The following is a 27,639-nucleotide window of genomic DNA, read 5'->3' as shown; positions in this document are numbered from 1 at the left end:
GATTGTCATGAGAGCTGCATATCTAGCATGCCACAAACTATTTACGCATTAAAATATCAAAGAAGATATATTTTATTACAAAGTATTTTTATAACATGAGAATGGTTGTAACAAACATTATGAGCTTAATTTAATGAGATGATTCACATGAACATATATTTCAAATGATTTCTGGTTGAATGTATCTCATTGACCAAATATGACATTTAGAAATTGGAAAGAAAAAAATGGTAAAATATGTCATGGCAGTCAAATGAATTAATTTCTCATATAAATGAAAATATATAGAAGATCTGGACTTAAGGCATTAAACTTTGCTAAGTGCTCGGAGTGCAAAAATCATGCTCGAAACATGAAATCCAGCAATTTAATGTACAAAAATCATGCTCGAAAATTTAATGACTGTGAGGCCTGGTATGATTTCATGAAACAACTATCCACCTAAGGATAAAATAGTTAACTGCAGTTAAGCAAGTCATTGTTAATTTCGGGTAGTTCTCTACAGGTGGAATTAGAATTTACATTACTCTTAATGTACTGCAGTTAGAACACTTCATGTCTTTATTGAACAAATAAATTGAAAAAGGTATGATACTTCATACAATGACAATTTCCTTTCAGGTCACCTTTCTTCACCAGCTGGGGTTGGCAAATTATGAATGGAAAGTAAGTTATATTTTTTGTTAACATATTCAAAAACTTGACTCAAACTCAATTGTGAATTTTTTCAGCAGTATGGACAATAATATTAGGTCAATGTCAGAAAAATATGGTCTTTTTGGATTCTGTTTAAAATGTTGTAGTGCTTGGTGAACCTCCCCTCTCCCCGGTTTCTAAGCTTCATAGAAAAATTATTTGTCTGACATTGGCCGAAAACTTTATATATATATGCCTTTTTTATCATGAATTGCATACAGAAAAATCTTTAAAAATATATATAGAAAATTGAACACATTTACAATTTCTCCTTTTTACATCGGCCACAACATGAAAAGTTACAACTACATTTATAAACATTTGGATCAAAGTTAGGAAGTATTGGAATATATTTCAACCATGATACATTTTTCAGTAATTTTGAAATAAAAAGTATTTCATAAACTGTCACATCTTCTTCATAATCACAATCAGAAATTTCTTCTACATCTTGATTAGAGGTATCCCACTCTGCTAAACCTCGCTCTAATTTTGAACCTGAAACACATAATGTAAATACAAAGCAGATGCTATTTGGTAAAAATCAGAGAGAACATAGTTTTCATAAAATTTTCAAAAGCATTTTGAATATCACGAGTTTTTATCACTTTATGTAAACTGTTTTTGCAGTATTAAGCTTATGTTTTATATGTTATTATATATTATCGTATATATATGTTAAATGAATTGTTACTGGTCACATACTAGGTTTGTTTTGATGGACAAACTTTAAATGAATTTGAATATTTTGTTTAACCCGTTATTCAGTCATCCTTTGTCCAATTTTTATTTATGCTTTTGTTAAAAACAAAATTGAACTTACACTGCAGGTACAAGGGACACATGCCAATTATTTGTACGATTGGGCACCAAAGAGTTGTTATATTTTTATACTCCATTGGTAAGTATAACACATTTCTTATTATAATTTCGGTTTCAATAGAAATTATTTTAACCATACCATGATATATCAAACTGAAAGTAATACGATTATAAGTCCATATTATACATAGCTAAAAGTAAATGTCTTTTATTCATATAAATATTTCTCTGGTGACTGACAAGTGCGCGATTTGCATACGCTGACCCGTTATTTTTTAAAGTTGAAAATCGCGCTGAATTACCTGAAATTGTATTGTCTAAGAAGAAAGCGACAAATCCACCCATCATTGGATTTGATAAGATAGTTCGTAGTAAGCTATCTAAGTCTGGTGTGCCTACAAACAAAATTAAAGCAATTTACAAAATCAGTCGTTTATCCATAATAAATTATTATAATAAGACTGCATATATATATATATATACATGTGGTGTACAAGTTGCGATTTTGTACAGGTTATAACATGTACAAAAATACCTCGTACATGTTATAACCTGTACAAAATATTGTTTAAAAATGGTTTTAACTTGTACAAATTTGAAAAACTAAAAATATGCTTCTATTATTGCAACAGATGTTATTAACCTCAATATGTGCAAATGTTTGCACCTGTCCTAAGTCAGGAATCTGATGTACAGTAGTTGTCGTTTGTTTATGTAATTTATACGTGTTTCTCGTTTCTAGTTTTTTTTTATATAGATTAGACCGTTGGTTTTCCCGTTTGAATGGTTTTACACTAATAATTTCGGGGCCCTTTATAACTTGTTGTTCGGTGTGAGCCAAGGCTCCGTGTTGAAGGCCGTACATTGACCTATAATGGTTTACTTTTTTAAACTGTTGTTTGGATGGAGAGTTGTCTCATTGGCACTCACACCACATCTTCCTATATCTGTTAAATGTGTCACTGTATCAGTTATGATAAAGTTCAAGGTTGAAATGGTGCACCATTGCTTAAAATCAATACATTGAAGGGTTGTTGTTGACAACTCATAATAATCCGGCAACCTACAAAGATTTAGCAGGAAAATGAAAGTTGATAAGATAATAAATGAGAATAAATTTTTGACTATCATTTACATTTTTGACTATTGGGACATCGGGATCAGTTATATTTAAGCTGATGGTCAGGATAGACTTCTCTACAAATAAAATTGAGAATGGAAATAGGTAATGTGTGAAAGAGACAACAACCCGACCATAGAGCTGACTACAGCCAAGGGACACCAATACCTGATTTCAAAGCAGAGCCGGGATATATATATCTAAAACATCAGAATGACATTCGCCTCATGCAATGATAGCTTACAATTTATATAAAAAAAAATGAGGTATAAATTTACACAAGTCATACTGTAGTGAAAAATGTTGAAAAGTAGATTCAAATATATTTATAATGATTCGTGGTCCAATGAAAACAATTTCAGCTCTCTCTTGCTTTTACAGATTATTCATATGAGACATTACTTTAGTTTTTGCATGCTATAAAACGAGGAGTATTACGCAAAATGTTAAGAAATTGTTCTTAAAAATTTCAGATGAATTTAGTTACTAGTATCTAGTGTATTGTCATTTAGAAATTTCAAAGATAATTTATGCTTAAAGTAAATAAAAGAGAAAAGAAATGTATGCCTTAAGTGTCACACTGATGTAAGCCATGACAGACTGCATAAAACATACAATTACATGAAAACACATTATGCCAACATAAGTCATGAAGAATACATTTCTGAAACTTTGTGATCATTTTCCTGTAAAGAAAAAACACGTTCTGGCTTATTGATTGTTGTTCTTTATTCATTAATAAAATTTAATGTCTATTTTACTTTCTTTATATTTATTTTAATTCTTGTACAAGTTAACACCATTTTTAAGCAATATTTTGTATAAGGCTAAAATACAAGTTATAACATGTACAAAAGTACCTCGTACATGTTATAACCTGTACAAAATACTGCTTTAAATGGTTTTAACTTGTACAAATTTGGAAAATAAAGATATGTTTCTATTATTGCAACAGATGTTATTAACCTGAAATTTTTTTTTTCATCATTTCTTTTATTATTCATTCATGCTAGTGTGTTTTGTCCATCCTGATACTAAGACAGCTTTGTGAAACAGATGCATAGTTTTAATTCTTTCTTTGTACCTTTTAAAACACATTGAGTCGACAAATAACATTCAGTATTCTTATCTGATGAATTATAATTGTGAGTGTCCACTTTGAAGGAAATAGTAAAATACTTTCATTCTAGTTGACACTAAAAGACATAAAAGGATAGCCAGGGCAGATTTCTCTACAAATAAAATTGAGAATGGAAATAGGGAATGTGTCAAAGAAACAACAACCCGACCATAGAGTAGACAAAAGCCCAAGGACACCAATACCTGCTTTCAAAGTAGAGGATATATATTTAAAAAAATCAAAATGACATTCGCCTCATGCAATGATCTTATAATCTGTCAAAAAAATAATAATTTGAGGCATTCATTTCACTTAACTAGTATATATATTTATTTAGGGGCCAGCTGAAGGACGCCTCCGTGTGAGGGAATTTCTCGCTGCATTGAAGACCTATTGGTGACCTTCTGCTGTTGTCTGTTTTATGGTCGGGTTGTTGTCTCTTTGACACATTCCCCATTTCCATTCTCAATTTTATTACAGAAGTCATGCTGAAGGCCAAAAATGTTAATGAGTAGATCCAAAGATATTTATAACGAAGCGTGGTTCAATGAAAACAATTGCAGCTCTCTCTTGCTTTAACAGAATAAGCATATGAGACATTGCTTTAGTTTTTGAATGCTATAAAATGAGAGGGAGGAGTTTGGTAGCTAGTATCTCATGTATTGTCATTGATGAATTTCAAAAAGAATGTATGAGTTAAGTAAATAAAAGAGAAAAGAAATGAATGCTTTTATAAAGTGTCATACTGATGTAAGCCATGATGGAATGCATAAAACATACAATTACTTGAAAACACATGATACCAACATAAGTCATGAAGCCTACATTTCTGGAACTTTGTGGTAATTTTATTCTAAAGAAAAAAACCACATTCTGGCCTCTTGATTGTTGTTCTTTATTCATTAATAAATCTAAATGTTTATTTTACTTTATCTAGATTTATCTTAAGTTTTGTACAAGTTAAAACCATTTTTAACCAATATTTCGTACATGTTATATACATGTTATAACATGTACGAGGTACTTTTGCACATGTTATAACTTGTATTTTTGCATTATACAAGTTATAAAATGTACAATATTTTTTTACATGTTATAACCTGTACAAAATCGCAACATGTACACGACATATATATACCAGAACTTCAGTATTTCAACTTTAAACTTTAAAAAGTTAATAATTGGCTTATTTTGTTAACACTGAACATAGTTTTGGTGAGGCTGTACATATCTGACAGCATTTCAACTTTGAATTTAATGTCAAACAGTTCCATTAAATATAGTGGAAGGGGACTGAACACATTGCTGTGTATCGATATACCTATAAGAGTATACTTTATTTTTTTTTATCAACAATGGTTACAATACACAATAACGGTTAACAACAATAAAAAATTGCGAGAAATGTTTGAAAGCTTGAGATGTATCTCAGAATGATATCGGTTTGATTAATATAGTGTTTTTTATTTTTATTCCTTTTTTTTAATCATAAGTTAATCATAAGTCTTCTCGTTTTTAATGTTTTACACTTCTGAATCTAGAGAGGTATTTTACCATGGTTACTGTTTGCATCCAGTACGAGTGTTCCTTCATTGTTTAAAGCCGTACGGTGACCTTTATATGTTTACATCTAGTACGAGGGTTCCTCCAATGTTTAAAGCCGTACGATGACCTTCAGATGTTTACATCTAGTACGAGTGTTCCTCCATTGTTTAAAGCCGTACGGTGACCTTTAGATGTTTACATCCAGTACGAGTGTTCCTTCATTGTTTAAAGCCGTACGGTGACCTTTAGATGTTTACATCTAGTACGAGTGTTCCTCCATTGTTTAAAGCCGAACGGTGACCTTTAGATGTTTACATCTAGTACGAGTGTGCCTCCATTTTTTAAAGCCATACGATGACCTTTAGATGTTTACATCTAGTACGAGTGTTCCTCCATTGTTTAAAGCCGTACGGTGACCTTTAGATGTTTACATCTAGTACGAGTGTTCCTCCATTTTTTAAAGCCATACGATGACCTTTAGATGTTTACATCTAGTACGAGTGTTCCTCCATTGTTTAAAGCCGTACGGTTACCTTTAGATGTTTACATCTTTTACGAGTGTTCCTCCATTGTTTAAAGTCGTACTGTGACCTTTAGATGTTTACATCAAAGTTCTCTTCCTTTTTCTTAATTGTCAATCATTTTATGTATTTGAACTATTTATTAAAAATACTGTATCACAATACTTGGAAATACGTAAGTGGTAAAAAAAAGGTGTTCATTTAACACATACGCTAACAGATTATCACATTGCATAATATACTAGTATCAAGAAATTTACTGGAAAACTTGACATAAAAGTAACGGATAATTGATGAATGATACCAGAATTAAGTAGTTAATTCAAATTAAAATATTACCTGTTGACAGTGACTCTGGATTTTGCTTTACCCAATGTGGAACCATTAATCCAATGAGCAAAGATATTCCAATGACTGCTAAATTTCTAGATGAATTTAAGTCTATATACTGGAGGTTTGACAAAACAAGACCAAGAAATGTTCCAAATCCAACAACAGATACGCCCCCAATGACAGGGTCAGGTATTGTTACAAATACAGCAGTAAATTTTCCCAACACAGAAAACACTATCAAGATAATGGCGAAAACTTGATAAACTCTTCTACTTGCGACCTATAATTAAAGCATTCCAAAATGCAATTATTTTACAATTTTATTACACGTTAGAAACGTTGAGAGCCTCATTAGGAGAGCTGTATAAAATATCATTACAAACATTTCGATGTGATGTTTTTATTATTCTGCTTTATTTTTCATATTTTGAAACCGAAATGTCAATAGTGAAAAAACGGAATCATTAACATTTTTTACTTACAATTATTAATATATAACTATAATTTAATGTAAATAATAGTTCATTAATCATGTATGAATGTCTTTGTGTTCTGATTTTGCAAAGATCCTTTTTTTGACACTTTCCCTATTATATTTATTTGTTTCGTTCCCACATTGTTGTCAATATAATGGAATTTTATACGACTTCATTCATGTGAGAGGTTTAGCCAGGTTTAATTTATCATTTCCGACTTATCAAAGAAAATGCCTTAACCTGTACCAAGTCAGGAATGTGGCAGTTTGTTTTCCATTTGTTTGATGTGTTTGAGCTTTTGATTTTGCAATTTGATAGGGGACTTTCCTTTTGAATTTTACTTGGAATCGGTACTTTTGATGTTTTAATTTTAAAGTATCCAACGTACCTTTGTCATTCCAATTGTACCAATATTTCCACCATATGTTGTTGTAGCATGTCCTGCTCCAAAGAATCCAGCTATCATACTCATGAATCCCTCAAATGCTATTCCACGGTTCATTGCATGGAGTGGTGGTGGAGGAAGATGGGACATTTTCGCACATGCGTAGTAATCGGCTATCGAGTCGATGATTGAAGTCAGTGTAGCAGTAACAAAAGCCACAAACACACCACCATCAAAACCAATTGCTCCAAATTGACCTAAGTAGAGAAAAGTTTGATACCTCATGTGTATTTAACAGAATGAAAATAAAACAAAATGCTGTCATTGGTTCAGTATATTTAAAATAGAGGTCAAACATACTTAGATACCAACAGTTTTCGTCAATGTCAATCACATAAGAAAAATATACAATTGGTTCCCACAAGAATGTCGATCGTCTGTCGAATCACAAAACAACAAAATGTGGTCGTATTCCATTTGTTGTGGATATTAAGAGTGTCCAACATGATTTTGTGTTATCTTTGTTGATATATTTGTTTGTATTTAGAGTGATTATGATTACATCGCAATGTTGAATGCTGTGTCTCTATTTTTTACATTTTTATCTAATATGTCTGTTTCCTTTGTTCACACATTGTTGTAAATTTTACACGACTGTCAACAAGTGAGAGGACAAGCTAGCTATAAAACCATCATCATCTATACAAGGAAATGCTTGTATTACTAAAGTAAGTCAGAAATATGACAGTTGTTTACCATCCGTTATTATATTTATGCATCACATATGTGGATCACGCCGAGATCGATTGTTTCGGCTTTCAAACTTTTGTATCTGGGCGTCACTAGTAAGTCTTGTGTGGACAAAATGCACTTCTGGCGTATTAAAATTTTAAACTTGTTGCCTTTTGTTAGCTATTATTTGTGTGTTTCTTTGTCAATTATGTTCTCCTATTTATTTATATTGTAGTCCTGTAATGATGTGTTGTCATTCTAATATTATATTTCACATGGCCATAAAAGAGGGAGGTTTGGCATGCCACAAAAACAAGGTTCAACCCACCATTACTTCCTTTAAAAATGTCCTGTACCAAGTCAGGAATATGGCCATTGTTATATTATAGTTCGTTTCTGTGTGTGTTATATTTTAACGTTGTGTTTCCGTTGTGTCATTTGTTTTCTCTTATTTTTGAGTGTGAATTCACATTACTATAAGACGGTACTTATCCATCCCAAATTCATGTATTTGGTTTTGATGTTATATTTGTTATTCTCATAGGATTTTGTCCTAATGCTTTGTCCGTTTCTGTGTGTGTTACATTTTAATGTTGTGTCGTCGTTCTCCTCTTGTATTTAATGCGTTTCCCTCAGTTTTAGTTTGCTACCCCGATTTTGTTTTTTGTCCATGGATTTATGAGTTTTGAACAGCGGTATACTACTGTTGCCTTTATTTAGTGAACAAGGTTTGTTATACGTTATAATCCTTCACGAGAAAGTTCAACAAAGGTTTTATACGAGAATTTTGAATAACCAGTCTTCCCAATTTACCTGGTTTATTCAGTTTATGTGTTGGGAAAAACCCCAAGAAACGATGCCCATTTATATAATTCATCCATTTTCTGCATTTCTGTACTATATGACCATCAAGTTCATGTTTGTTCTATGACCATCAAGGGTCATTTATTTTTATATCGAATTGTATTCGAAGTGAAACTTTTATCTGGTCACTGGTGCATGGCATATTGTTCATAACACTAACGATAGATATAACTTCTAATTTGGGCGACTTAAAAATGGAAAACAACGCGTTTTATAATTTCATGCGTCCGAAGCGCTTTTCTGACTGTTAACCTGTCTGGTATATATTTTACTAAAGAACCATTATTATTTTTTGTTCTCCTCCAACTCAACCATGTGCTTCTAGCATGGAAATATGTGACATTAATATGCCTAATATAGTAAATATAGGTACATTATACGGATTTGTTCTAACCTGGATATGGGACATAAAACCATGGCGTTTGATTGATGGTACGAATACCATAGTCTGCTCTTGCTTTATATTGTTCACTGTTCGGATCATCCGAAATAGAATTTGTACTAGTCATGATTCCAGATACCGACCAACCAATCATCATTGATAGAAGAATCTGTATACATAAAATGAAAAAGTAACGACGTATTTCTATTGTTTCTATCATTTGCAAGTAGTTTTCATTTAAAGTGAATGTTTTTACAACCCCTTAAATATAAAAAAAAAGTAACATGTTAAATTTTTCACAGTTACAGTTTCACGTTAGAACAATGCAATTTTATATATTTGATATTTTTTATCACGAAGATAACGCGCATCCATTGATGATGCTATATTTAATTAGGAAATAAAACAATACTTTAGACCACCACGTGCTTATTGTCTAACTTTGAAATGTAATAATTTATGATTTAAATGTAACAAACACAATAAAGCTTCCAGATGTTCTTTTAAATAAAAGTAAAGTCTCGATGGCTCATAGTCAGAATAATGTTCCAAGTTAGGGTGTCACGTGTCGCAGCGGACTGTTACCATGTGAACTTACAGAACACGTTATAAACCCTACTCAATATGTTTGTCTAATACAAAGAACGGTTCATATTCAAATCCCATTAACATGGTTTCGTCCTTATGTGCACTAAATAGTGCATATGGACGTTAAACGCGAATCCCTCATCATCTTTTTGTGAAATGGCTTCGGGGAATTAATAAGAGGGTGGGGTTAAGGACACTTGCAGAACTTTATGTTAAAACGGAAAAATAAATAGCTACACATTTATAATGAATTGATTAATTATGACTTACAGCTAACACTTGTTGTAACGGGAATCTTATTATGTGGCAACCTTGTGATCTAGTCCATACTGGTAATGGCATGGCCCATCCTGCTAGATATACTGCTAATATGATAGCAACAGATGCCGTTCTGCAAATACATAATGACTAAGTTTAGTTTAAACAGTATTTATTAATGAAAAATTACAAGAATAAAATATTACAATGTTACATGAAGTTCAAATTTGGGATTCGGAAACCATTTTGGAAAAACTTTTATAAATCCGTCTCCCATGACTTGGTTTGCAATGTCATGTTTCTAAGATGCTCAATGACAACTAAATAGCGTCTCTTTATCTGTATGTGTCATTAAAGCTTGTAAGTAAGAAAATACTTAAAAAGTAGAAAAACAATAAATACGAAATTTGGTTCTTACTTATTCATCTTGGAATGAGTTTGAATGAGAATACTCTTCTACTAAAACACTTCCTTAAAAATTAAAGTAAAAGTTTAGGCAATTCCTTATGAATTTAAATAAAAAAAAGTATAGACAATTCCTTATAAATTAAAGTTAAAAAGTTTAGACATTTCCTTAACAATTAAAGTAAAAACGTTTAGACAATTCCTTAACAATTAAAGTAAAAATTTTAGACAATTCATTAACAATTAAATTTAAAAGTTTAGACAATTGGGAACAAATAATTTTAATGACAACAAAGAAAGGAACATGATTTTCTTGAAAAGCTGTATGACATGTAGTAATAAATGGCCATGGAAACATATCTCTAAGGTTTCAGCAGCACTACTTACATGGCTGATATGCCCCAATGTGCGTCGCAGAGATTTGTGACAACTGAGTAGAATTCTATACCAATAAGAAGCAGTGTTGGAATAACTGTTATTGGACCTATAAATTTTACCATTAATCCGACCAGTCCCGTCAATCCTATTAAATAATGAAACAACCCTGCAAATACTAGACTTCCTTGAAGCTGCAAATACAATATGTAGTGGTAGATTTAGTTAGATTTAAAGACACTCAACAACATCATATTTTAAATTCTGTAAGGGGTCATGAGGAAAGCACAAAGTGTAATCCATAAAATAGTTTACTTGAAAAAATACACTCATTAACTGTTGCAACTAACTAACTTAAAATGAAAATTAAATTTAAGCTAATGAATAATGACATTTATCAGTAATAAATATTGGGAAATAATGAGGAACTTGAACAGCTAAACATGTTAAGGAATCTCCTTATATAATATTTGTTTGGACTTTTTTTTAAATTATTTGAAATATCAATTTTGTATGTCACTTTTAAATAAATTATCTATCTCCACCAAAATAGGTAATTCCACAGTACCGTTTGTAATCTTGGGTATATGTAATCTGAGCGTAACCTTTCAATGTTAAAGGTCTCATTTCCCATTGTAAACATTCTCTCTATGAAAAAGAAATATTTAATATACATTATTTGTTTTGAAAAAAAAAGATGAAAAGAATACTAAGATGCTTACAGTGTTTTTTTTTAGTAATTGAAACATTTTTGTAAATCGTTTGGAATCTACAAGAAGTACAGCAACTCATATAACAATGATAAAGGGCATTAGTTTTTACTTCATGCAGCTGGAATTTTGTTTTTGTAACATCGATAGTATTTTAATGTTCAAATTGGTTTGCAATTTCGTGATTTAACTTCACCTTTCGGTCTTACACAAGTAGGTTTTTTATTGTACTAATGTAATGTTTGCACTGCGTTATTCCACTTCTATTGTATTTTGTATTGAGTTTGCATTTAGTGTTACTTATTTGTTCCTCTGCTAAAATAAAATACCATCAATACGATTATTTAGTAATTTAAAGTTAGCCAAACATTGAACAGTTCGGAACACTAAGAGTTTTCTTCCCCAGTCATATTTAACCTGATAAAAATTTGGCCCACCTTATTTTCTTCAATATCCTCCCACTCATTATTTGAATATGCCTTCTAGATGTTTAGATTTGATAGTCACTAATAAGTTTTATGCAGATGAAATCATAAAGCTGCAATCTTTGATGAGTTTTAACTACCACTGAGATGGTGCCACTGCGGGTGGACGTATCGCCCCCGAATGTATCAATTTTATTAACACCTCTTTTTGTGCTGACATCCATAATGATTAAATAAATAACTAAACGATATTTACTTCAAGAGTTTAATCTTACGGTAGGAAATAGATTACAATAGCCGTATTTAAGCACAATTGATTTTAATTTTCGTTTTCCAATGCTCTTCAGCGTAGTAATTGATATTGCCATCCAGTAGTTTTGATTCCCGTACCACTAATCAGTAATCGGCCGTCTGGCGTTTCTTTATTATCATTCTGATATCAAACCAAATGACGAGTCGACAAAGACTGCAAAAAAAAACCCCAACTAAAGACAATAAAACCCAACCATCTTAAACAGAACATAAACATATCAATGATATCATGTATGACTATTGAACAGCGGTATACAGTTGCCTTTATTTATTACAACACAAAAGTTCTGACTACTAGACTTCTGAATAAACTCATCATAGATACCAGAATTAATTTTTGTATTTTCGCCAGACGCGCGTTTCGTCTACAAAAGACTTATCAGTGACGCTCGAATCCAAAAAAGTTAAAAGGCCAAATAGAGTACGAAGTTGAAGAGCATTGAGGACCAAAATTCATAAACGTTTTGCCAAATACAGCTAAGGTAATCTATTCCTGAGGTAACAACCGGTCCACCCACAGTGGCAACAACGCAGTGATTGTAAAAATCAACGTGTAAATTCCCAATTAGGACATTTTGAATGAGTATGAATCGCAATGCGGGTGGTACATGTACAATAGGAGACACTTTCCCTGTTGACGTATCCCCTTTATAGTACATGAGATCACAACCGCCCTGAGACTATAATATTAGGTAGATCAAACAAGAAATAATCAACAAATTAAAAAAATTCTGTTATTTGGTTTCGTTCGATTTCAAAATTTCTTGTATCTTCGTATCTCGATGAATTTTGATCGAGATAGTACTCAATGCATTTGCTTGTTTCTAAACCAATGAATTTTACCTGTGCTATTATTGCCTACAACATCTGTTGGACACTTCCACTCTGGAAGTGATGCTAGTGCTAAAATGGGTATAACATATGCTGGAGTGGGACCTTGGAAAACAGGTAATCTGTAATAAATGATTCCATCTACTGTAAATTCAGAAATTATTGCGTGCATTTATTATTGCGATAATGTCATTAAAGACTAAAATGTTATTTTAATTTTTTGCGATATTGAAAAAAAATCCTGTTTAATTCATGGAAAAAAATGAAAGTATAAATTAATGCGATTATATATTTTAGTATTCATTTGACTTGAAACATGCAATATGTATAAATGCACATACTGCAGTTTTAGATGATATTTGAAAAGATTGTATCTTGTAGCCTACTGACTATTTCAGCTTTTATGACAACATGGATAACTTGAAGAAAAAAGGTGTTAAATTGTTTGTGATTTTAACTAAAGTACAGCCCATTTGTTTAAAAAAAAATTAAAGAGATGTGGTATGAATGCTTATGAAAGAACTATCCAACAGAGCCCAAAAAGATCTAAAGATATAAACAATTACAGGTCACAAACCCAATTGTTTTATTTATTTTAATTTGTATTAACGACCTCATAGCCCAGTCTCATTCGGTAAGACTAACTGTGTCTTTTTAGGCGATTAGCCCATGTACTATCCTTTCTGAACCCATTAGTAATCACGATATTTCGATTCTTTGGTCAATAGTTAACAAAGGTACCAGGATTATAATTTGCTACGCCAGACGCGCGTTTCGTCTAAATAAGACTCATCAGTGTCGCTCAGATCAAAATGGTTTGAAAGCCAAACAAGTACAATAGTTATCAAAGGTACCAGGATTATAATTTAGTACGAAGAGTTGAAGAGCTTTGATGACCAAAATTCCAAAAGTTGTGCCAAATACAGATAAGGTAGTCTATGCCTGGGATAAGAAAATCCTTAGTGTTTCGAATATTTCACACTTTAGTAAGTAAATTACGAAGAAAGACCAACATTTTTCGAAGAGAATGTTTTTTGACAATGTTAAAAACATCAGATCTAACGTGATCAGTCGGATTATATATGAACATTTACAAACATATCCTTTGGACCTAAAATAGTCAATATTGATATTATACTACATGTGTTTATGGAATTGAAAAACTTATTAAAGTTGTAGAAAATGTATAACATATGAGATTGAACGGGCTGGGTTTTTTTATATAGCGGAAAGGTAATTTTGATTGAACTGATTTGTGTTAGAGGATATAACCTAAATTGATGGAATCCAGACTTATACTTATACCTGTAACTTGGCATTGCACAATGTCATGTTTTTCTCTGGCTGTTTATGACGTCTCTACACTAAATCCATTGGATGTTGGATGTGTACGGATTGATAGTTTGGTCTCAGATGCATGATTTTTTTATTAGTTGTTAGTGGCTTTGAACTAGCTGTCAATTAACTGTGAGTACTCTCAGATCTGTTCATTGCGTCTTTTTGTGTCGGGATGTATAAGTACCCGACAACGTCCACTTGTATTTTTGTCCATCTGATGAGTTAAGCCTTTTTCAACTGATTTTTATGGTTCGTTCTTATATTGTACTGTTATACCACTGTCCCAGGTTAGGGGAGGGTTGGGATCCCGCTAACATGTTTAACCCCGCCACATTATTTATGTATGTGGCTGTCCCAAGTCAGGAGCCTGTAATTCAGTGGTTGTCGTTTGTTTATGTGTTACATATTTGTTTTTCGTTCATTTTTTACATAAATAAGGCCGTTAGTTTTCTCGTTTTTCATTGTCTTATCGGGGCCTATTATAGCTGACTATGCGGTATGGGCTGTGCTCATTGTTGAAGGCTGTACGGTGACCTATAGTTGTTAATGTCTGTGTCATTTTGGTCTTTTGTGGTTAGTTGTCTCATTGGCAATCATACCATATCTTCTTTTTTATATATTATGTTGGAAAAGAAAATTAAAAAAAAAGTAAAATAACAAAAATACCGAACTTCAAGGAAGATTCTAAACGGAAAGTCCCTAATCAAATGACAAAGTCAAAAGCTCAAACACCTCAAACACGTCAAACAAATGGATAACAACTGCCATATTCCTGACTTTGTACATGCATTTTCTTAAGTTTAACCTCTCACTTGTATGACAGTCGCATAAATTTCAATATATTGACAACGATTGGCGAACAAAACAAACAGACATAATATTAGAAGTAGGTAAACATATAAAAATTTGGGTACAAGAGACAACATTGTACTATAATCTTTATTTTATCGTTTCTCCGTATTATATTGCCCAAAGCTTACTGGTCTGAACATTCTGTGACTGTAAATATGTCATAAAGTATCAGTTAGTTTGAATAGGTTTGCATTTGAATTTGTAACCGGGGTTTCCAATATGCGGACTTTTAACTTGTGAACTAGCACTATTACACTAAGCGCGTTGGTCTAGTATAAAGAAAGGTTAATATTTATGTCACATTAACATGTTTTTTAATATGCATATCAATAAGCCACTTGGCATTAAGCAGCCATTCATTATCATCAGCATCAGAATCATCGCCATTCTTCACAAGGTAAAAACCCGATCAGCTGACTGACCACATGACAGTGACGGACTCTTACGAAATTGTGACTTCCGACGACTATAATATTTTAGTTTCAGGTTATGATAACTTAACTTATATTTATCTGATTCTCTTCCATGAAAACTTGGCAAAGGATTATCCGAATTGTTGAATAAGTGAATTTGTATGTATACTGATGTTAATTGTAATCGGAACAGTATATATATAGTACGAATATAATCGTCTTCTTAATAGAGGATACCTTGATGGCAAATAACTTTCCCCTGCTTTTTTTAAATTGAAAAAAGTGTAATATTTTGCATCTTTATATTCAGCGTTCATTGCAATCACACCTGCCAGAATGAGTTAATATTCAACTTACCTCACTCCAAATGTTACTTGTAGAAAAGTTGTAATTCCTGATAAGAAAATGGTGGTAGCCAATAGTTTGGCCTTCAAAACTTCATCATCTTTGCCACAGACCGAACTAGCTACCAGTACTGCTGTTATGACGCAACCAGGAAGGGACATTAAAATTTGCTGAATTGATAGAATGCATTCAATTAAAAACAAACGAAATAAAATAAAATTAGAATAAAATTGAGAATGAAAATGGGGAATGTGTCAAAGAGACAACAACCCGACCAAATAAAAAACAACAGCAGAGGGTCACCAACAGGTCTTCAATGTAGCGAGAAATTCCCGCACCCGGAGGCTTCTTTCAGCTGGGCCCTAAACAAATATATACTAGTCCAGTGATAATGAACGCCATACTAATTTCCAAATTGTACACAAGAAACTAAAATTAAAATAATACAAGACTAACAAAGGCCAGAGGCTTCTGACTTGGGACAGGCGCAAAAATGCGGCGGGGTTAAACATGTTTGTGAGATATCAACCCTCCCCCTATACCTCTAACCAATGTAGAAAAGTAAACGCATAACAATTAACATAGTATTGTTGAACCATAACTGGATTCGTTTGTGTTTTCTTTTTCTTTTCTGTCAATCCATTTCCAAACATTCCGAATAACACCACTTATCGTAGATGTGATCTATATTACATAAATGAAAGATACCATAGGGACAGTCAGACTCATAGATCGAAAATAGTACACAAGACACAACACAGAAAATTAAAGACTAAGCAACACGCACCCCACCAAAAAAAACGTATATTACTATCATTTTATATCGCTTGATAATGAGCAAACTATTATCAAACGAAAATAGTCCTTTCAGATATTTAATAATTTGAAGCGAATATTGTAGACAACAAAATCTATATAAAAGTATATCAAAAGCATTGGTTGTAAAAAAAAAAGTGTTCCAACCCCCGGATCCCCGCTTTTGTTATCTGCCACTGCAAATATTGCACAAATAATCCTAACTATATTACCTGCACAGCAAAAAATGTAGTAAGTAAAATCGGTGGACTATCACTGACTTTGTACACCAGTTTCCAAGACTCGTCAATTATTTCTATATCCTTTTCTGGGTCTTTTTCTTCTTCGACTTCTTTAAGCTTTGATAGATACAATCCAGCATCTGATGTCCGCGAGGACGAGACAGATGTTCGTTTAGAAGGCAACTCAATGGGGATCGTCGATGATATAGACCCATTCCGTAACATGAAAACTGGATTCTGTAAACAAAAATAAACAGTCAAAGATCTTGTGGTTCTCATACCCCGCCACCATCTGTACGTGTCTGTCCCGTACCAAAAGCCTCTGTAATTCAGTGGTTTTCGTTTGTTGCAGTATATCATATTTGTTTTTCGTTCATTAATTTGTACAGAAATTAGGCCATTATATTTCTTGTTCGAATTGTTTTACGTTTGTCATTTTCGTGGTCTTTTATAGTGCGGTATTGGTTTATTCGTTGTTGAATGTCTTACGGTGAAACATAGCTGTTGATTCTCTGTCATTTGCTCTCTTGTGGAGAGTTGTCTTAATGGCAATCATACACATCTTCTTTTTTTTATGACCAACGATTGCTTTTTGAAAGGCTGAATGTATGAAATGAAAATTTAAATCAGAAAAATACTGTACTCCGAGGAAAGTTCTAATCGAAAAGTTCATAATCAAATGGCAAAATCAAAAGCTCAAACATATCCAACGAATTGATAACAGCTGTCATATTTCCGACTTGGTACAGGCAGTATTTTCTCAAGTATAAAATGGTGGGTAAAAAGTGGTTTTAAAGCTAGCTAAACCTCTCACTTGTATAACCAGTCGCATACAATTTCATTATAACAATATTATTGACAACAATGTGTGAACAAAACAGACATAATAGGTAAAAATGTCAAAAATTGAGGTACAGCGGTCAACATTGGATTATCATCTCAATCACTATAAAACAAAAAAATATGTAAACATACATTTACCATGGCACAATAACAATGACGGGAATGATTTGTAATTCGTCTTTTTGTACAAGATTATATGGTAGAAAAATTATATTTCTAAAATATTTCTTTGAGAAACCAGAACCGTTGCCATTTGAAATTTCATCACTTAAAATGATTTTGTAAGAGTCTATTGAAGGAAAAGTCGTATAATTGCGTTCTCCCTCATGTATTAGCCGAAATTCAAATGTTAACATGGTTAATATGTTAAAATATAAAGGAAAACATAAACTCTTCAGCACAAACAAAGTTTCAACATACGCCATTGTGATAATGACATCTAATACACTTTATGACAGCATAAGATATAAAATGAAGAGATGCTTTATGATTGCCAATGAGACAACTTGCCGTCAGAGCCTAAATGACATGGATTTAAGCATGAAATAGGTCACCATATATATGTAATCTTCGTTATCTAAGTTTTAATCATCAAGTATGAACAATGAAACTTTGACGAAACGCGCGTCTGGCGTATATACATAATTTAGTCCTGGTATCTATGATGAGTTTATTTGTTGAACATATCCATAAAAAAAAAGCAATGCGTCATTATAAACTGGCATATTTTAAATTATAAATTATTCACAATGAATTTTACAACTTGATGGATTTGAATACTGAAACATATTATGTCCGTGTTGAAGACCGTACTTTGACCTATAATTGTTTAAATTGTGACGTTGATGCCTTAATTGCACTCATACCACATATTCTTATACATATAATGATAGTCCGGCGGCTACAATAGATAAAGGCAGATGTGGTGTGAGTGCCAATGAGACAACTCTCCATCCAAATAACAATTTAAAAAAGTAAACCATTATAGGTTAAAGTACGGCCTTCAACACGGAGCCTTGGCTCACACCGAACAACAAGCTATAAAGGGCCCCAAAATTACTAGTATAAAACCATTCAAACGGGAAAACCAACGGTCTAATCTATATAAACGAAACGAGAAACGAGAAACACGTATATATTACATAAACAAACGACAACTACTGTACATCAGATTCCTGACTTAGGACAGGTGCAAACATTTGCAGCGGGATTAAACGTTTTAATGGATCCAAACCTTCTCCCTTTTTCCGAAACAATAGCATAACATCACAACATAGAAAAACATACGATAAAATATCAATTGGCAGACTTAACTCAATCATATTTCAGACGAATTGTGCACATCCTGTTACAAGCATGAAATTTGGCATAGACCTTCCTCAACTATTACTCTTTTATTTCAGATAGGGAGGCATTTGAAAAAAATGTCTCACTTCCGGTAAAATCCAAAATGGCGGACGTCATACTTAAATCGGCCCAATATCGAAGGCTAGCGTGTAAAAATGTGTTATTATCATGCTACTATCATAATATTTGGTACAGACCTTTGTTTTTTACTACTTTTGGATAAATTAAATAGATTAGATGTCTTCAGAAACCCCACTTTCGGTTAAAATCCAATATGGCTGACATTGTACTTAAATAAGCTTATTTTTTAGGGAGGGTAACTGAAATGTGTTTTAACGTATTGCTACTATCATTACATTGTGTATGAACCTTTCTTTGGTGTTTCTGATGGATACAATGCATAAGACATATGTCTTAAAAACCCTTTCTTCCGGGTATATCCAAAATGGCGGACAGAGAAATATCAATTTTTTATTCAAATTTTCATTTTTTTCAATATGTAAAGAAATGATTTTATCTTGTGCTGGTCATTAAACTTTTGGCTTAAAGTTATCCTCAAAACCACTTATTCTAGCATGTTGTAAATATTTAGATATAAAGTTGACACTTCCGGTTAAAAATATGACGTAAATTTCAAAGATGAGTCCTCAATCTATTTCTTCGATTTAGAGTTTTGGATAGATTGATTAAAACAAAATAAAATCACTATAGTACTAAAAATTATCTAAAATTATTACTATTTGGCCAAGAATACATGTTTATTCACAGTCACCATGACATGCACACATCGCAGTGCACGGGATACCCGATTTTCCACATTAAAAATGACCGCGGAATCCTTTCTTACATCCACAATGTATAAGCTTTTGACAAAATGATGAGGCCTCAAAAAGAGTTTTTCAAAAGTTATCCTCTTTGTCCCCGCCTGGAGTGGGTAGCATAAGAGCCAATCCCAAGCTCGTCTCCCTAAACACCTGCCTAAGTATATTGCATTATTTACATGCTGGAAAAGACTAGACCAAGTTGAGGGAATAGCCTCGAAAAGCCGTCCCTGTTGCGCAAATAGTTATTTTCTTGCTTCGTTAACCATGTTATACCCATCTGCTTAGTTTGTGCGATCTAACAGTAAAACCCCGGTGATTTAGTCTGATTAATCATCATTCGTTTTGTTAAAGTCACATCTTCAAATGCAATCAATGTCTCCCACATAGTCTTTTCCCCCCTTTCAAGCAAAGAGAGAACCATATCACAACAGGTAAAGACATGGATAACAATAAGTGTTTCAGATCACCTAGATCACTCATTGCCTAGTGCATTTGAAAGGCCATTGATAGATATTAATCCAAAGTCTTTTGCCCTCCCAAACACAACGTCTACCCCTATGTCACGGAATAGCGAAACAGTATTGACAACATCATCATTAACGACTGTTCGAATCATGACTCGTTTAAGTGCGTGTTTCACTGCATCAGACACATGCACCATGATTTTAGTGTCTGCCTCTAAATGTGAACTTGGTGCTGAACTTGAAATACATTACGTGGTGGATAAGATAGAATATCCTGACCATTTGTTGCTATAACTACCATACGCATCCAAGACTTCATCCACTCGTATTTCAGTTTCAAGGTATTTTATTTAGGTAAGGACATAATACCCAATCAGCATACTCAGTAGGCCGCAATTCACAATCGGAGAGCTGATTTCCAACATTTACAAAGACTGTGGTATTGTTTCTCACATCTTAATAAATTCTGCAAAAACACATATTTTCTTGCCTTGTTAATCTAATCTGTTTCTTTTTTTTTTATCTTCCAACAAAACCACGTATCGTTTTCAATGACATTAAACATCAAATCCATATGGTGATGTTGGTTGGTCAATCATCATTCTAAATGCTATAGTCACATCTTCAAACTCCATTAATGTCACCAACGCAGTTCCTTTTCCAGCGAACGTGTTATCTTTTAATGCCTAGTGCATTTGAAAGGTCATTGATTGATATATATCTCATACTTTTCCCCTTCTAAATGCAAACCAAAGTTTGTCTGCCCTATGTCACGGAATAGCGAAACAGCAATGACATCAGTATCGACTGTTTGAGTCATGACTCAGTTAAGTCTATGTTTCACTGCATCAGACACATCTATCTAGTGTCAGTCTCTTCGTGTAAACATGGTGCTAAACTTGAAACATCATCAAGTGGTGGATAACACTAAACATCCTGAGCATTTGTTGCTTCAACTACCTTGTACTCAAAATTGTATTGAGCAAGCTCCTGTGAATGAAAACTTAAAAGTTCTTTCTTACTGTCGTCATCTCTCAGAAAACTTTCCCATCTTTGAGGATGTTTTTAATCCTGGGTTCGTCTGTGTATTCCCTTTCCCCTAAATGTTGCCCTTGCTTCTTTTAGCAGCTTTAAAACTACCAGTATTTCGCTATTCCGTAACAAAGGGGCAGACGAACTATTGATTGTATTTGGGGAGGCAAAAATCTTTGGATTAATATCTATCAATGGCCTTTCAAATGCACTAGGCAATGAGTGATCACACACTTTTATTTCTGACCAATACCTTATGACGGGTTGTGATACTGTTCTCTCTTTGCTTGAAAAGGGAAAAAAAGACTGCGTGGAAGACATTAATGGTATTTGAAGATGTGACTTTAACATAAAAAATGATGATTGATCAGCCTAAATCACCGGGGTTGTTCTGTACAAACTTATCAGATCTAACATGATTAACGAACCAAGAAAGTCAATTTTTGCACAAAAGGGAAATCTCATTTTAAGTGAGGCTATTCCCACGACTTGTTCTAGCCTTTTCAAGCATGTAAAACGTGTAATATACTAATGCAGGTGTTTAGTGAGACGAGCTTTGGATTGACTCTTATGCTACCTAGTCTTGTCACTAATGGATTGCGAAGGGACAAAGAGGGTCCCTTTAAAAAAAACTCTTTCTGAGACCTCATCATTTTTTCAGAAGCTAGTACATTATGGATGTAAAAAAGGATGCCGCGGTTATTTTTAATGTGTAAAATCGGGTCTCCCGTGCACTGCTTTGTGTGCATGTGGTGGTGATTGTGAATAAGCATGTATTCTTGGCCAAATAGAAGTAGTTTTAAATATTTTTTAGTACTATAGTGATTTTCTTTTGTTTAAATCAATCTATCCAAAACTCTACATCGAAGAAATAGATTGAGGACTCATCTTTAAAATTTACGTCATATTTTTACCGGAAGTGTCAACTTTATATCTGAGCATTTACAACATGCTAGAATAAGTGGTTTTGGGGATAACTTAAAGCCAAAAGTTTAATGACCAGCACAAAATAAAATAATTTTCTTTACATTTTGAAGAAAGTTGAAAATTTGAATAAAAAATTGATATTTCTCTGTCCGCCATTTTGGATACTTCCGGAAGTAAGGGTTTTTAAGACATATGTCTTATACATTGTCTCCATCAGAAGCACCAAAGAAAGGTTCATACACAATGTTATTATAGTAGCAATACGTTAAAACACATTTCAATTACCCTCCCTAAAAAATAAGCTTATTTAAGTACAATGTCCGCCATATTGGATTTTAACCGGAAGTGGGGTTTCTGAAGACATCTAATCTATTTAATTTATCCAAAAGTAGTAAAACACAAAGGTCTGTACCAAATATTATGATAGTAGCATGATAATAGGACATTTTTACACGCTAGTCTTCGATATTGGGCTGATTTAAGTATACTGTCCGCCATTTTGAATTTTACCGGAAGTGAGACATTTTTTTCAAATGCCTCCCTATCTGAAATTAAAGAGTAATACTAGAGGAAGGTTTGTGCCAAGTTTCATGCTTGTAACACGTTGTGCACAATTGTTCATGAAGCCGCCGGACTATGATGGATAAATGTATGTTAGAAAAGGAAAATAAAATAATGTAAACTTAGAGAAATAAACTAATAAATAAATAAAATTGAATTAAATCGCATTGCTAAAGCTCCAAGACAAAGTATGTGACGTAAGATTAAGTTATAAATAGTTTCGTCTTTTTGTAAATAATATAGTTAATCTAATTATTTTAGTTCTTTTGATCATAGTTATCAATGTGACGTTGAGAAATAAATTAAATAAACTGTCATCTTTTAAAAGAATAAAAATGTTTGTAATTTGCCGTAGGAAATAATCGTAAAGTGTTTCTATTGTCCACTTAATAATTCTGTTAAGTAAGTAAAGATGTTGATAAACCTTTAGTTGCTTTTACGTAACTAAATAAAATATATGACAATCATGTAAATCTATAACATAAAAAGAGAATAGTTGACCAATAAAAAGTAACTTTAGAAAATTCAAAATTGACGCTAAAATTTCATAGGTGAATAAAATAATTCCAATCAGCACGTGATGTTGGGGTTAAAAAGGGAAGACCGCAACCTCCCAACATCACATATCACACTTCAATGTAGATAGCTGTTTGGAATAAATAATTGAAACATCATTGTATTTTATTCACCAGGTATGTAAATTGTTAAAGTATAAACTATTTTCAAATAAACTTTAAAGTAAGAATTTATTTTCTGATTTAATAACTTAGTTTCGTATTTAAAACTTAACTTTAATTTATAAAAGATTTTCATTAACATATATATAAGTTAAAACAAAATTTACTATTTAAATCACTGATCACATATCACACTTCAATGTAGATAGCTGTTTGGAATAAATAATTGAAACATCATTGTATTTTATTCACCAGCGCCAGGCCTCGAAAGGAGAAAGTGTCCGAGATGAGGGACACGCCAGAAGAAGGTATAACCTAGACAAGAGTGAGCTAGTATTCCCCAGATTCTCCGAAAGAAGCTAGAATCCCAGTATGCATAAAAGCGAGTCACAGTAGTCCCTAGTGAAAGATATCAGTCCCTAGATATTTCAGTTATTAACGTTTTGGAGGGAAAGGGGAGACAACCCAATAGTGCATCGATTCTTCCCCCTTTTCCTGCATTACATACCTATAGACATAACATGTAAAAATTTCACAAATAGGGGTACAGCAATCAACAATGTGTTATTACCTATAAAAACAAACAAATATGCAAAAGAAGCACAAAAATGCATAGACAAAGCACATTAGCAAATAATAAAGACAAGAATACAAAAATGTATAATAGCACAATAACACAATGTCAGGATGTATAAGTACAGAGCCACGTCATATGTATTAAAAAAAAAACACGAAAAGGGATATAGACAAAGAACATAAGCAAAAAAGAAAAACAAGACTACAAAAATTATCATAGAACAATAACATAATGACGGGATGTATAAGTACAGAGACACGTCATATGTATTAAAGAAACACAAACTAGAGGCTCTAAAGATCCTGTGTCGCTCACCTTGGTCTATGTGAATATTAAACAAAGAAAGCAGATTGATTCATGACAAAATTGTGTTTTGGTGATAGTCATGTGTTTGTACATCTTACTTTACTTAACAGTCTTGCTGCTTACAATTATCTCTATCTATAATGAACTTGGCCCAGTAGTTTCAGTGGAAAATGTTAATAAAAATTTACAAATTTTATGGAAAATTGTTTAAAATTGACTATAAAGAACAATAACTCCTTAGGGGGTCAATTGACGATTTCGGTCATGTTGACTTATTTGTAAATCTTACTTTGATGAACATTATTGCTGTTTACAGTTTATCTCTATCTATAATAATATTCGAGATAATAACCAAAAACAGCAAAATTTCCTTAAAATTACCGATTCAGGGGCAGCAACCCAACAACGGGTTGTCCGATTCATCTGAAATTTCAGGACAGATAGATCTTGACCTGATAAACAAATTTACCCTATTTCAGATTTGCTCTAAATGCTTTGGTTTTTGAGTTATAAGCCAAAAACTGCATTTTACCCCTATGTTCCTATTTTTAGCCATGGCTGCCGTCTTGGTTGGTTGGCCGGGTCACCGGACACATTATTTAAACTAGATACCCAAATGATGATTGTGACCAAGTTTGGTTTAATTTGTAAAAAGTAGTTTCAGAGGAGAAGATTTTTGTACAAGTTAACGACGACGACGGACGACGGACGATGGACGACGGACGCAAATTGATGGGAAAAGCATATAGACAAAGCACTTAGACAAAAAAGAAAAACAAGAATACAAAAATTATAATAGAACAATAACCCAATAGCGGGATGTATAAGTGCAGATAATTTATTAACTATACAAATATTTCGTTTTCAAGTCTGTAGGTATATATACATTTAGGTCTATGAACTTCGAAACCTAATAGATGCAAATAAAATAGATTTGTCTGTACTGTGATTAATCGTGCGTTTAGTGACTTTACCATTTACTTAAGTACTACTTAGCTTTTGGCTATATATATTCTATCTATTTATTGACACTTTCTGTAAGAAGTTTTCCGGTTTTCTATAATCATAATGGATTGAATAATTGTGTTTAGTGATACGGTCTTATATTTCTGTAAAATATTGTAAATAAAAATTAAAGGCCACATTATATCGGTTATCAACATGATCAACCTTCGACTCGTTGCATCCTACTTATTTCAAAGTCTAGCCTGAAGCTTATTATAACTTTTCTAGTTGTTTATTCTTTAGTTTTCTATGTTGTGTCATGTGTACTATTGTTTTTCTGTTTGTCTTTTTCATTTTTAGCCATGGCGTTGTCAGTTTGTTTTAGATTTATGAGTTTGACTGTCCCTTTGGTATCTTTCGTCCCTCTTTTTTCATACACGATCGAATTGATATTTTCCACATCACTCTTTTATAATACACAATACAGTAAACATTAACCGTCACAAAAAAAGATTCGTACATCCCTTAAAATCTATACAATGCTTGATGTGAAACAAGTTCCTTAACACTAGAGTTTTTGTTAATAATATAACATTTAAAAATGAAAAAAAGCATATTTACCTATTATATGTATATTTTTACCAAAAAATACCTATGCAGGTATTATGATTATGCTTGTTTACAGAAACACATTAGATTTGACAAATATCTTATGTATTTTCGATTACATTTCATCTTAATTTAATAACCTTCACATATATTTTTAAGCACGAAAATGGAACCATTCTAACGTCTCATCACTTCCACTCATCATTTACATAGTAATTGCCCCTCTCCAAGTTAAAAAGAAGACGCTGTAGCCGCATTCGTAACAAAATATTTGACAAAAAAATTCAGAGATTCATTCACTTGTACACCTTATTTATAAACCAAATGCTCGATATTTATAGCATAAGTCAAATGCAAAACTAGCTCTTAAATTAAATAGAGGAAACATGTATTGAGACACGTTGTCATGTGTAGTCTATAATTATGTGATATACACTTGTAATCATTATGCACTGATTTGTTTTTATCAAATTGTCTGCAATTTTCCTATGTTTACTCTTATATGGGATTTCATGTGGTCGTATTTAGAAACAGATTTCCACAATTCGGAACGAAGACCGATAAAAAAAAATGCATCACCATGCTTGATACAATAACAAAGACAACTAACATAAAAACTATAGAAACAAAGAACCGATGTAAAAGTACTCGATGTTATTGAAGCTAGTTCAAAACCATAAACAACTAAAAAATAAATCATGGCCTCACAGACTACAGTATTAAGCAGTAAACTTTCAACGGATTTAATGTATAGAAGTCATAAACAGTAAGAGAAATTCACGACTGTATGTTTTTATTAGTTAAATTTTGTTATGTTTTGAATTCGATTCATATAGTTTCAGGGTTCTTTTTTTTTTTAGGGGGGGGGGGGGTATGTTCTTAGGTGGGGATGTTTATATCGTCAATTGTGGCTTATTTTTATTAACAGGTATTCAAATACCAAAAATGATTTTGTATTCATGAAATTGCAATACAATGCAGCCCAAGAGTTCAATCTCAAAATTAAATATATAGTATACAGTAGCAAACCACATCCCCTGAATTACATGCCTGTTTTCAGTATTTTCTAAATATTAACGGAGACATTTTAGGACAGGTGTCACATATATCATAAACTGTCATCGAGAAAAAAACATGTTTTATTATAATACAGAAATAAAACATTAAACTTTAACCTATAAGGATTACTTACGATTTCGCCTTTAAGTCCATCAGAGTTTTCGTCATTTTCATCCGCAGATCCTTTCGATCGTACCGAGAACCTCCTTTGTCTAACAGCCTCTAGTCCTTCGGCTATAGAAGGTCTTCTAGCATACCCACATCCGAATACTTCCATATTAGTGTTTCCTTTATTGTTACCTTTACTACAATGGATGAGTGGAGACCGTTACAAACTAGTATAGTTATAAATTATATTTCTATCAATCCTTGGTACAGAAGGCGTGGCCATGGACATCATTACATTATTTAATCATTTATTTAGAAAATAAATTAACGGGTTCATTAATATTCTTTACCGAAGTGGCTTGATTATTTACATTTTGTTTGTTTGTATTTTAAAAAACACAAGTATACGCTTTCTATAATTTTCCTGATATCAACCTCTTCCTTTTGTTATATGGGAAATGAAGATAAAAACATT

The 27,639-nt window shown here is 32.6% G+C and overlaps 1 protein-coding gene across 1 annotated transcript; it reads right to left on the bottom strand.

Moving 5' to 3' along the window:
- Positions 1–370: 370 nt before the first annotated feature.
- Positions 371–27,372, bottom strand: LOC139523396 (solute carrier family 23 member 1-like). The gene is made up of 12 exons (XM_071317415.1): positions 27,190–27,372; positions 16,877–17,122; positions 15,861–16,018; positions 12,913–13,022; positions 11,191–11,270; positions 10,635–10,816; positions 9,855–9,975; positions 9,009–9,165; positions 7,022–7,275; positions 6,164–6,437; positions 1,821–1,913; positions 371–1,194 (listed from the first exon to the last, which is right to left on the bottom strand). Exons 1-12 carry the CDS (start codon positions 27,331–27,333, stop codon positions 956–958), a joined length of 2,058 nt encoding a protein of 685 aa, XP_071173516.1. The 5' UTR covers positions 27,334–27,372; the 3' UTR covers positions 371–955.
- Between the last annotated feature and the right edge of the window lie 267 nt (positions 27,373–27,639).

The sequence above is a fragment of the Mytilus edulis genome, chromosome 5, assembly GCF_963676685.1.
Source record: "Mytilus edulis chromosome 5, xbMytEdul2.2, whole genome shotgun sequence".
In the NCBI taxonomy this organism is placed as follows: domain Eukaryota; kingdom Metazoa; phylum Mollusca; class Bivalvia; order Mytilida; family Mytilidae; genus Mytilus; species Mytilus edulis.
The sequence above is the reverse complement of the archived record's forward strand: the minus strand, read 5'-3'. Positions and strand labels throughout refer to the sequence as shown.

What these genes read in the sequence shown, in the direction of transcription:
- LOC139523396 (XM_071317415.1), bottom strand. Translation starts at nt 27,333, where the DNA reads ATGGAAGTATTCGGATGTGGGTATGCTAGAAGACCTTCTATAGCCGAA. An exon ending in CATTGGGGCATATCAGCCAT is followed by an intron (nt 9,976 to 10,634) that starts GTAAGTAGTGCT and finishes ATGTATTTGCAG; the next exon opens with AACGGCATCTGTTGCTATCA. An exon ending in GTACAATTGGAATGACAAAG is followed by an intron (nt 6,438 to 7,021) that starts GTACGTTGGATA and finishes CTTTAATTATAG; the next exon opens with GTCGCAAGTAGAAGAGTTTA.